Source organism: Zootermopsis nevadensis, unplaced genomic scaffold (genome assembly GCF_977971745.1).
Source record: "Zootermopsis nevadensis isolate Lab colony 2312 unplaced genomic scaffold, Znev_1.0 Znev_ptg000020l, whole genome shotgun sequence".
NCBI classification, from domain to species: Eukaryota; Metazoa; Arthropoda; class Insecta; order Blattodea; family Termopsidae; genus Zootermopsis; species Zootermopsis nevadensis.
In genome coordinates this window covers 6,415,752-6,428,169 of record NW_028259152.1, presented here as the reverse complement: position 1 = coordinate 6,428,169, position 12,418 = coordinate 6,415,752, and the positions used below count along the sequence as shown (strand labels likewise).

The 12,418-nt window shown below is 34.3% G+C and overlaps 1 protein-coding gene across 8 annotated transcripts in view; it reads right to left on the bottom strand.

The window, feature by feature from the left end:
* Positions 1-12,418, bottom strand: part of LOC110827699 (Molecule interacting with CasL) — a 68,392-nt gene that overhangs the window by 31,407 nt on the left and 24,567 nt on the right. For 7 of the 8 annotated variants that reach the window (XM_087352131.1, XM_087352136.1, XM_087352135.1 and 4 more), the window contains 12 exons: positions 11,516-11,751; positions 11,171-11,293; positions 10,782-11,081; positions 8,052-8,291; positions 6,711-6,849; positions 6,501-6,634; positions 5,669-5,887; positions 5,028-5,187; positions 3,369-3,541; positions 2,416-2,633; positions 632-885; positions 142-275 (listed from right to left, as the gene is read on the bottom strand). In XM_087352131.1, coding sequence (XP_087208257.1) covers positions 142-275; positions 632-885; positions 2,416-2,633; positions 3,369-3,541; positions 5,028-5,187; positions 5,669-5,887; positions 6,501-6,634; positions 6,711-6,849; positions 8,052-8,291; positions 10,782-11,081; positions 11,171-11,293; positions 11,516-11,751 — 2,330 coding nt within the window. The remainder of the gene's footprint in view (positions 1-141; positions 276-631; positions 886-2,415; positions 2,634-3,368; positions 3,542-5,027; positions 5,188-5,668; positions 5,888-6,500; positions 6,635-6,710; positions 6,850-8,051; positions 8,292-10,781; positions 11,082-11,170; positions 11,294-11,515; positions 11,752-12,418) is intronic. The other variant, XM_087352137.1, reaches the window with a different exon arrangement.

The following is a 12,418-nucleotide window of genomic DNA, read 5'->3' as shown; positions in this document are numbered from 1 at the left end:
TACTTCCTATAAATTTTATACATATGGTAATTTGACATCTATTACACAGTGCTACATCATATAAGATTACTGCAGAGCACAATTCTTATTTTTGCATTTTTTAGTTTTGCTGCATGGAGTAAGAAGGCTCTGGGTCTTCACCTCAGTGTCAGAACCAGTGTCCGAGTCTTGTTTTCCTTTTGGTCTCTCCGGCACTTCCAGATGTACTTCCTGTTTCCGCAGTTCACGTGCTCGAATCTCATCCTCACCTTCAGTCGCTGTCTCACTTTCATCATCTGGGTGTTAGCAAATAATCAACCAATTGAAAACATGGGTCATTATTATTTTAAAAAATTAAATGTACAACATATTACATGAATAAACAGTCTGGATGAACTATGAAATGTGAGTACAGATAATTCATATAATAAAGTTACACTCCAATGGTTAACAAATGTATTGTTTTAAGATATAATGTTATGAACAATAAAACTGAACTTACTAGCCTTGGTAATTTCTAGTTTCTGTTCATCTTGCAGCAGCTGACATAAAGTTGTTAATCTAAGACACTACAAAGTCAAACACATTAAGTGCAGGGGAGAAACTTTCAAACCTACATGCTCTATAAATATGCACCCACAGGACAGCTTACCTTCACTTTCACACTCTGGATAGCTGAGATCTTCATCACTCTCTTCATATTCATAACTTTCACTATCTTCTTCTTCTTCTTCTTCTTCTTCTTCCCCTTCCTGTCTTTCTCCTTTACCATCACCATTCTGTTTGTCTTCAGGAGTCTTTGAATACCGCAGTGTCCATGTTTCAGCCAGGCGGCGGGTTTCATCTAAAGTCAATGGCTGCTCAATCGCCTCTTCAAAAACTTCATTTGCTTCTTCTTCAGAATCACTTGAATGGAGAATAAATAATAGAGCAAATTTATTCCGAAGGTCATACTGTATCATAACACACAAATGAGAAAAAGGAAAAACTGTACTATCCTGAAGATAAATTCAAGAAACCTTAGCCAGGACAGCCTGTAATGAGGTGAATAGTTAAACAAGGTAGTTTCTGAACACAGATTTGGAGCACTCTACTAAACCAACATAAAACTGTTGTTTTTCCACTGTCTAAATTATAAGGTAATAAAGCTACATTTTGAAAGCTACATTCTGCTTCCATCTTCAGACAGAAAATAGGGGAAGAGGGCAGAAAATCTGTCTGTTGGGCCCCCTGGTTGATTGAACTAGCCTCAGACCTGGACCTGGTCCAAAAATCTGCCTGTGTGAACTGTATGGGTCACCTAGCATAGTGAGGATAGTGAAATCTAGGAGGCTCCATTGGGCTGGACATGTAGCACACATGGGGGGGGGGGGGGGGGGGCAAGGGGCAAGAGGTGCATACAGCATTTTGGTAGGGAATCCTTCTGGAAAACAACCACTGGGCAGACCAAGAAGGAGAAGGGAGGATAACATCATGATGGATCTTAGGGAGGTGAGCTGTGAGGATGGCAAATGGATGGAGTTGGCTCAGGATCGTGGCCGGTGGTGGGCTTTGGTATTGTCGGTGTTGAATCTGCAGGTTCTACTACCAGGGAGTTAGTTAGTTCAGTTATATCTCATTACACAGTAGCAAATACCATATGCATAATAAAAACTGAAACTATGGAATTTCTAGTGGTGTTTTGTAGATGCACTCTGATTGATCAGTATGAATGTGATAAGAATCAAAAGGAAGAACAACATGCAGATGTATCAAATAACCAAAAATGGCTGTGCATTATTAGTGTACAGCTCTTATGTACCATTCTTACAATTTTCATACTACTACCAAACATCATCAAAGAGATTCCAATACATTTGCTATCATCTAAAGCAGCGTTTATCAACCTATGGTGCGTGTACCACTGTAGCCAATGTTGAGTGGTACGCAAACGAAGTAAGAAAATCAAAAGTTAATATTAACATAAATAACAGTTTTCCTTGAACACATTTGGTTAGTGGTACATTTAATGTGTTAAATTAAAATTAGTGGTATGCCAGTGAAAAAGGTTTAGAACCCCTGATCTAAAGGATACAGATAAAGCAAAAGAGACCATAAAACTGCCAGTGGTGTACAAACTGACATGCCATTCTTTTTCCTGACTATTAGTTATTTAACAATGTATGAAAATGCAAACTGGCATAGACATAATAGCGAACAATTTTAATCAGTCCTAAAAGCTTCAAATTTCTACCTTTAAACTCTTTTAGAGGTATACAATGAAATATTAAGCCACACTACTTTCTTAAACAAATCATATTACAATAATGGTTCACAGAACAAAACTGCAAAGCCAAAGAGATATACTTAAATATTCTCCATCACTAGGAGTGAGTAATATTTAAATGTTCTATGCAGCTGAAGGGTTGATCAAGAAGTAGGATACAAAGAATATACCTTAGATCTGAAAGGGAATCACTGGACCCTTCAACAGTAGATGCCCCAAAATTACGATCAGTCCATTCATCTTCATCCATTTCACTTGGAGCCTCCTCTATATCTGAAGAAGCTGCTGTCAGATTCTCAAACTCTATTCGCTCTGGTGTTGTCTTTGCATCCAATATATCCAGTCCTGTCAGTGTCATTCTGTCCACAGTCTCTGATAAGGATTTTGCCTGAAGGAAATCAAAATATTTAATTACAGTATTGTATTTATTTATGTTTGTTTTTCCATGGGTTAGAGTCCTTGAGAAGCTATGTGTATGGTCAGCTAGTGAAAATATGTCCTGCATTTTATTGTACCTGAAGGTTCAGCACTGATCTCAAGAGCCAGTCACTCATCCCTATCCAAAGCCACATGAATCCAATCCAACATCCTCAAACCCAATTTCCCTAAGATCCATTTTAACATTACCCTCCTGACCTGTGTCATCCTTTCAGGCTTTCCAACAACAATTCTATTCATGTTTTGCATCTCTCTCATGCATGCTCCATGCCCCAGCCGCCATCACTTCATCCTCCTTTGAAAAGTTAAACAATTAAAATATACAAAAACTGGATAGTTCAAAAGGGAAAAGCGTGGACGTGAAAGTTTCAGCAAACAACTAGAATATTTGATAGACACATTTAAGAAAATTAAATATTTGCAGTTTGATTCAAGTGTTCATACTCATATTATAATCTAGAATAATAAACACTAAAAAAAGTTATTAACTCAGAAAATAAATATAAAAAATTTATATATTTGTTACTGCCTGGGTTTCTTCTTTACACAATAGTGAAATAAACTAAACAAAATATTTCCAAATACATTAATGCAGTTACTACTCCATTTCAATGTTATTTGCATAGCGGAAAAATTGGGATGATAAACCCAAAGTCACCGTGTTAAAAAAACAAAAAACAATTACCTTCTCTGGTGTTATTGGTGATGCTTCGGCAGGGATGTTTTCTTTATCAAGGCCAGATCTAAATTCTTCACTCTTCCTCCTCAACTTCATTCTTTGCATCCCCGGAAGACCAAAATGCTGCATGCAGAAAAATCTACTTCCAAATTTACCTTCTCGGTCAAATGCATAATTACCTAGAACCAGAAATCATTCACTTAAAATTCACACACACATATTTACAACAAATGTGTGCTAAAAAGGAATATTTCTGCTGTGCAGCCTATTAAGATATTTTAGAAGTTGGCATAATAATAAATCTTGAGTCAGGTTGGTTCAAGGAAGAAGTAGCCATAGATTTGCCTTGGCAGATTACCATTTCACACCACATCTCTTTTATTCAAATTTTGTTGCATATACTTTTAATTTCATAAAGTCTATCTTTTCATCAGAGAGTCCAATAGAAGGGACTTGTCTCGGTGACCCATTCATAGCCCTCTGATAGAGTAAAAGAACTTTCCAAATTCCTTACAAAAGTGTCATTTGCTCACACTTTGTATTGCACAAAGTTCAAAAAATCTTAATTGCTTTCAAAGAACCTTTCTCCTGCTGAAATGACCTTCTGAAACACCATCTTTAATGAGATTTATCATATATGTATACTTAGTTTCTCTTGAAGTATGAACAAGACCTTCCATGGTAAACTCCTGTTTGTTTAATTCACATGAAAGTAGATGGAAATCTGACAGAATGCAATGACACTTTAGTCCATATATACAACAAGAAACAAAAAACACAAAATAATAAATGCCTCAGAGCAGGCAAAATGGACCAAGAACAGAAACATAAAAAAATCTTATGCATACAGTTAATCATACTTCATCTGCTTAATTTAGATATTCCACATTTTCTCATACCAATAATCTGAATTCCTTTTCAAATATGTCACTTTCATTAGCTGCTATGAAAATTAGAATCAAGATCCTGAATTCTCATTTGTTCCATTTCATATTCTTTATATGTAATGTAAATCATTCTAAATATTCTGCATAATATTCTTGGCCTAGTCAAATTAAATTAATAACTAGCTGATACAGATAAAACCCTTGATGTCTGCAAACTATATAATAATTTTTAACAATAAATTAAAATGAACACACAAGAATAAATGTATGAGAACATAGCACCTGCTAAGTTTGTATATCAATACTCTTGCCCATTAGTACATACAGAAAACCTGCAGATAAAGACAGAACTCAAAATTTAATTTCCTACAGCGAAGACTTTCAGTCTTATCTTGTGTTATTAATGTTATACTTAGATAATGGAAGTTTATAATCCAACAATACAATGCCAATTAGTTCTTGAGTTAACAAACTAAACCCATGCATAAATGGACAAAGCATGAAACTGAGTCAGAATTAGTTATTCCTTATAAATGCATGTTGTTGTTGTTACCATCACCACCACCACCATCACCACTACTACTACTATTTTTAAGAACGCATTATTTAAAAGCAAGTTCTTTCTATGTTAGATGTGTTGGATCTCTCCTACAGAGACAAAATTAAATAATAGACCAGAGAAAAGCTAGAGAAATACTTGTTAAAAATAATTAAATCACAATTCTTCACTTGAGTTTAAAGAGAAAAAAAACAGAAAACCGCTACAAGAATTACATACCCAGTCTCAAGGTGGTGCTGCAATATTCACAACGGAAACAGCCCCGATGGAAAAACCTACCCTCTGCACTCAGCCGCTCCATGAGGTAAACTCTTTTCCCACAGAAGTGACAAGACTCAGAGCCACCTTGAGTGGGCAGGAAGAGTGCAGGTTTTGAATTCTAGAAACATTTTAGAAGAAGCAGAGCTCAGATGTACATAAAGTAATACACTGGACAACTGAAAACACTTCTAAGCAAATATTATATGATAGTGTTAAAAATAATTCAATTATAAGAATTAAAATTCTACTTCTTAGTACCCCTTATACAAAAGCAGCACTCACTCCTGCAAAACATCATCTGATTAGTTCATGTAATTAATAAAATTCAGCAGATGTTTTGCAATTAGCAATGACATTTACAACTATAAATCAAAATCAATTTCACAGTTAATCCCACAATAAAGTACATGCAGAAAAATGAAATGCTGCATACTGACTGGCAAGTGTCAACTGAGTACAGGTTTATCTCTGTCATATTCTCAAGTCTCAATGTTATTATCCTGCATTCCACTTTTCTTCATGAGACATCAAATAAAATTGTTCTAAGATGCAAGCAACATCTAGTACAATTCTCTGTATCTGTAATTGTGACTACAAACCGATCTCTGTATGTTGGGCTTCTCTGGTTCCTGGTTCCGCCCAGAAAGCTGTTCTGCAATGGCTGAAACCTTGTTATTGCCACGTGGTCCCATTTGCACAACACTTCCTTCCTTAAGCTTTCTGTCCAACTGTTTGAAACTTGCATCAATATCAGCATATTTATTTGGAGTCTCCTTGTCATGGCCTTTCCTTTGAAGTTTTGATTTTACTGCTTGAAACTACAAAAGTATCACAAAAATTATTTAGATTTATCATAAAATTATAACAATAATACTAATATTAAATACATAAGCAATCTTACAAAATCAATAATGACAGACAAATTTATAACATATTTCATTGCCATACGTCATTCAATGTAAGGCATACATTCAAAGCTCTAAAGGTTCACATTACCTGAAAGGAGAGACAATTTGTATTAATGACACATTTATACAGACTAAATTCTTATGCTTACTGTTTTGACATATGCATATTATTAGTGTTCATACACCCAAATGTAAATGTCTATATCTCTATGTAGATCAGCATCAGCATTATGCCCTTCTGGCATGACATACATCCCATTACTTTATGTTATTAGACCAAATATCTCCAATTATGGAAATATGTTAGTATGTCCTTATGACATGATGCCCTCAATATACATTTCTTTCATATCCATCACGTAAGACAAACACTGGCAGTAACAAGTAACTGACATCATTCTCATAAATTAAGTGTAATTAACCTTCGTATATTCAGACCAAACCACTGTAGTTTTAATTTACATATGCTGCATAATTATTAAATATTGTATCTGCAACATCTGAATTCTGTGTTGAAATATACCTTGTCATCAAACTGCTCACGACTCCACTTGGGTACTTTCTCTGGTCTTTCATGCTTTACACTATGTCCCATCTTATTTTCAAGAATCTTCTTCTCTATTTCTCTTACATTCCAATCTGTCTTTTCTATTTTTCCTGAAATGTAAATTAGATTTCATTAATACTGCATATCCTGCAAAATAACATAAATGGTATTATCATTGTTTTGTACCTATTGCACGTCGCAGGTCTTTTGGCTTCTTGTCAACAGCTGTACCCTTCAATTTCTCCTCCAGAGTTCTGATACGACCTGATAAGTCTTTATCCACAGCACCCTTGCGAGCTTCTAGTAATACTCTTGTTTCTTGATCCTATTGTTTGAAACAAAAAACAAATTTATGTTTTCTATGGTTCAACAACAGATATTATCACTCTGTATGACAATAAGTCAGTTTTGCACAATTAAATGGAAAAACAGAAAAGCACACATGCATATTTAAAACACATATTATTCTTAGAAAATAACTATAATTTTCAAATTTAAAAACCATCCTTTCAGTGCCCAACTACTGTGAAAATTATCAACTACATAACATTTCTTAAACCATAAACAATATTATTCACTCTGAAGTTGATTGTGAACACAGTCTGTCCCACTCAAGATAAAGATATACAGTATACATTACACTGCATTAAAGACAACAAAAGTTTGTTATGTGTATGACTTACATGAAAATTATTACTCCATGTCCCACACATGAGAACTAGTCATAATTCAAACAAATTAATGTTTCTATTAATGACTTTACTACTAAACTAGCACAAATCTAGGTTTTGTCAATGGCAAAGAGATAAAATTTTATTCAAAGTGTAATTCAACACAAAATGTTAATTGTATAAAGCTGTCACAAACACAAAAAATACAGAGTTCTGAATACATACAAAAAAATTTGATTATTACATTCTATAACATCCTTAAATTCCTCATTTGCAGACTATTTCAGCATCTTGAATACATGCTAAATGCACTCAGAATGGGTCTAATGTTTCCTTTTTCTGATCTCAATTACAATGTACATTAAACATGAGTTAAAATTCCAGTGTATATCTAGCTAATGTAGATCAAATTTCATATGATAGTACGTAAGCAGTGTTTATTCAATGTTAGTACAAAACTTTTCAAATAATTCCATTTTTTAAAAAAAGGGTTCATGACACAGACATAAGACTCAAAAGTAATTTTTACCTTTGAATATCCACACTGTAACTGAAAGATGATATGGGACATTATTGATAAATAATTGTTGTCAAAATAATTCCAACAGTTGTGCATGTAGTTTTGACATTTTCTCTGTAATTTTTATTGCACATGGAAGTGTAACATTTGTGATATGATTCATGAAATTAAGAATCAGTCACTGAAATTGGTTCATTTATCTGAAGTCATATTTTAAGACAGCCTAAGTTTTGGTTAGTTAATTAGAAACATCAATGCACATAGGGGAGTTTTTTATATAGAAGTAACATGCTTCAGCCATGAACACAACATAAATCACAACGCAAACTGCCTTACAGGATAAAACAGTTTCAGTTCCAAATCTCTGACACGATCTTGAAATGCAGGGGCTGTTTGACGATATACAAATAAAGAATAGTCCTCAAAAGGTGTAGAGTCTTCACATTTAGCATTTGTCTCGAGCATCTGCATACTTTTATGTAAGTGCTTTTTTGCAAGCTCAAGCATGTATTTCCTACACATCTGCCTCTCTGATCGGTTCTGCCTGATCTCTTGCCAGCGTTGCCACTGTTCTTCCTACATAATATTAACAAATATAATTTGTCTCAAAACAGAACCAAATATCAGTTAATTAAAAGAAAAGCTATATACACATTATATTTTTTTAAATTAAAATTTAAAATTCCAAAATAAATACAGCTAATAAAACTGATGCATAAATCAGGATAAATGTATTCATTAGAAAAGAATGAGTAGAAGGAAAGTCAGGATCTATTTAATGTTTTATAGCAAAGACATGACACTTTTGAACATAAATATTAATGCTGTGGATCACAAGACAACACAGATTTTATCCTAAGAAACTGTATGCCACTTGCTATCAAATTAAGAAGCTGTTTCTGGTAATGTAAGGTACTCAGTCCTATGAAAAAATAAATAAAATAAAATAAAAACTTGTGGCCATTAGACTTCAGCTTCACCCACTTTATCTTTTCTTTTTCAGTATTCAATTAATACCCTAGCAATCATCCTTAGTTTCCAGGTATATTGGAATATTTATAATACATGGTTAAAGATGTAAACGTTGACAGACTGATCAATATGACAATGTGTACAACCATTATGCTATGAAGCTGTTCAAGAACAGTGGTGATAAAGATCTATGCTCTCTTAATCTCAGCACTACACAGAGGTGAATAATCAAATTCAAGCCCTGGCTGCTTTAACTCCAGAGAAACACAATGTAGAAATAAATAGTTGGCTTGATGAATTGTGTTTTGTTATAATTGTAATTTTGTATGTTTATTACTTGGGTACGTGGCATGTGTTATTCCTAAATCTATGGCTTTTCTTTATATTGCATTCTTTGACATTACAAATATTCATGTTATCAAACTACCTGAAAACTTCATTAAACTTATAACAAAAATGTAATTAATACAAATGGGAACAGAGTGTAACAGCTCTCCATAAACTAAAGATGAATAGAATATAACACCATAAATCTTCACCATAAGCATATTAAAAGTAAATGGCTTCCCTGAATACAAATACTAATAGTAAAATCTTAATACTAAGATTCCCATAACAGTTTCAAGACTACCTAACTTTTAAGCCAAATTTGGAAGTTATACAGTGAAACCTCTATCCATCGTTCCCGGAACTATCGTTTTCCCGGATGCATCGTCCGTTTTGTTCGGTCCCGAATACATCCCATATAAAATAATGTTACATTTTCCCACTTCTATCGTTCCTCGAACTATCGTTTTATCGCATCGATCGTTCAAAAATCTTAGTCCCGGCCCACAATTTTCCCGCAATGATCGTTTCTGAGAATTTAAAATGCTGGGTTTTGAGATAAATTAATACCGAAACACGCACAATGTTTTTGGAATACGCAGTAGCTGTGACCTGTTATGTCGCCCAACCAGCACATTCTTTTGGAATGAGGGTCAGCGGTGCAGGGGTGATAGTTGGAGTGAATGACGGTGCTCATTGTCAGAAATTTTACGATTTTAATTAGGGTGCACTCATATTTCGTTCCAGCGATGCCAGATGGCATGTGCAGTGTGAATTTCTTCACAAATGCTTTTATTACAAGTACAAAGGAAAGGCTGGCGGCACTTTTCATTCTTCTGGTTCATCTCGTTTCCAGCGGTTCTGGGTCTTCTACAGCTACGTTTCGTTGAGTTCGGCAGTAATAGTATTTCCATTCTTCCTGTTATTGTTCGCGAAGAGGGTGGGAGTGGTGAGGAAGACGACGAATGCGAGCCCGAAGCTGTGCCGAGTTTTGCCGAAGCACACACTGCATTGGCGAAAGTGAAGTCGTTCTTTTATGCGCTTAATATTAGTGAACGTGACGAGGAAAACATTTTGAACGTGGAAAGTGCTCTGTTTGGTCTAAAACGTAAAGTTTCGACAAACCAGTTGTCCATTAAAGACTTTTTTGGTAAAAAGAAGTAACTTTGAAAGAGAAACATTGTTTTTTTTTTAAAATTTTTAATGCTTTCCTGCATCTATCGTTTTCCCGCATTCATCGTTTTTATTTCCCACCCCCGCCGAAAACGATGCATCGAGGTTTCACTGTAATATAAAAAGTTTTAAGTTTATAGCTAGCGACCAAACTTCCTAAATCAATATTAATACAACATCAAGATTCAGTGGTATCAATTTCAAACTGCAATAAACTCATTATTAGGACATCTACCAATTCATGAATATACTGCCTGTAAGAACTCTACATACAATTTATATTTGTGTTAAGAAAGTTTCCATTTTTATGAATAGTATTATGTCTAATAAGACATGCAAAGGCAAAACTGAACAAGAACAAGACCTTTGGAAAATTATACAAATCGCTGGTGGCTTAAATGTTGTTTCTTCAAAAATCATAATTTCAAACTCTAAAATTTTTATCATTAAACAAGACATAAAAAGTGTCATTTTGTTGTTTCCTGTTACAGTAAAAAAATTGGGACAAAAATATTCCACTATTTTAGGATTTTACAATTTTGACATATATTTATACTGAGTCAGGTAAGATCAAATTTATTACTGTGGGCTTACCGTGACATTTCTAGGTCTCTCTGTGTTTCCTATTCTGTCCATGCTTCCTATTCTGTCCTTATCATTGCTTCTTCTTTTACGTTGCCGGCGAAGGGAATCAACTTTTTTCTCCCCTGTATTAATTGTTGGAGAACTGATTACACCTACTGGCTTGCGAATCTGTACAGGACGTGCATGGTGGTGGTGATGTTGCTGCGACACAATGCGACCTACGAGTGAGACTTTGTGTGCTGGAGTCAGATTGCGTAACTGAGCAATCCTGGTAGATGGAGACTGGTCCTCTTTCACTTCTGACTCTTCCTGTATGTAGAGAACAAAATGATTTTATAGAATTTCAGCAACATATATTTCAAACAATAAAAAGAAGCAACTGGCAACCAAAATCTCACCAATTTTGGATGTTTAATGTGTGGTATTTCCCCACGGAAAGTGTCATAGATTTGTGAAAGATAGGAAAGCATTGTAAGTTTATCTGGTACATCACACTGTTCCATTTCTTGCCCTGTCATTACCTACAAGTAAAAGGAAATATCACAATTAGTTTCACACTTATTTGTAAAAATGTTAGGTTAGAAATATGTCTATATCTGAAAATATCCTATTGAAGTATTTCAGTTTTAAATATACTTAGATTAATCTGCAGCATTTCAAAACTTTCTTCCACATTAATTTATCAACCACCATTTAAACCTAAGTCAAGAAATCTGCTCATATCAATATACTACTGTACTTACTGGAGGAATACCTAGTTCCCGTTCCAAAGAGTCAAATGCTAACTGATTATTTGCAGCTATGTCCTCTGCTGACAGGGCATGAAAATCCAGGAGATCTGGTCGGTAGCGATGTATTATTGCACAAAGGACGAGCCCATTCTTGAAAGAATGAGTCATATTTTCAACATGCACATTGTCATACAAAGCAACTTGTTTCTTCAACCAATGAAGTAACGTATCTGGATGAACTTGTGAATCTGAAATGTAATCATTATTTAGATTTAAGGTTTTAATTAATATACAAACAATATACCTTGGTGACTTAAAAAATTATGCAACTTCTTGATTTTCTTGAACTTAGTAAGTCTCAACCACTACAGCATGTATGGACACAAACATACCACAATCGATTATGTAATTTCTTGATTGGGTGGACTAGAAATAAGTGAACTGTTTAAATTGCAGCATCAATTATAATTCAAAATATTACTTCAGAATTAATATTTAACCATACAAACAGCAATGTGTTACCATTTTCAAAAAGCAATGTTCTTGTATGTACACTTCTGAAGGCAAACTCCAATAAATATTTCCTAAAATAATGTTATGCCACAAAAACCAAATTTTCTCTTCATACTATACCACAAAAAACAAATGTTTATATGTATGAATACAACATTAATGCTGTTATGCAACATTCTAAGCCGCACACATGCAATTTATTACAAACTGCAGTGTATAATCATACCCTTATTACTATGGCCACAGTCATGCAAAGGATGGTGCAACAGGTGACCATACAAAGAGCACAATTTATAAGAATGTGATAATATGTGGATTTCTTTCTTTCTCAAATTTGTCATACTGCACCATATTGTAAAGATGGATTAAAAAAACAGAACTCTTAAGCACTTGCTTAACACA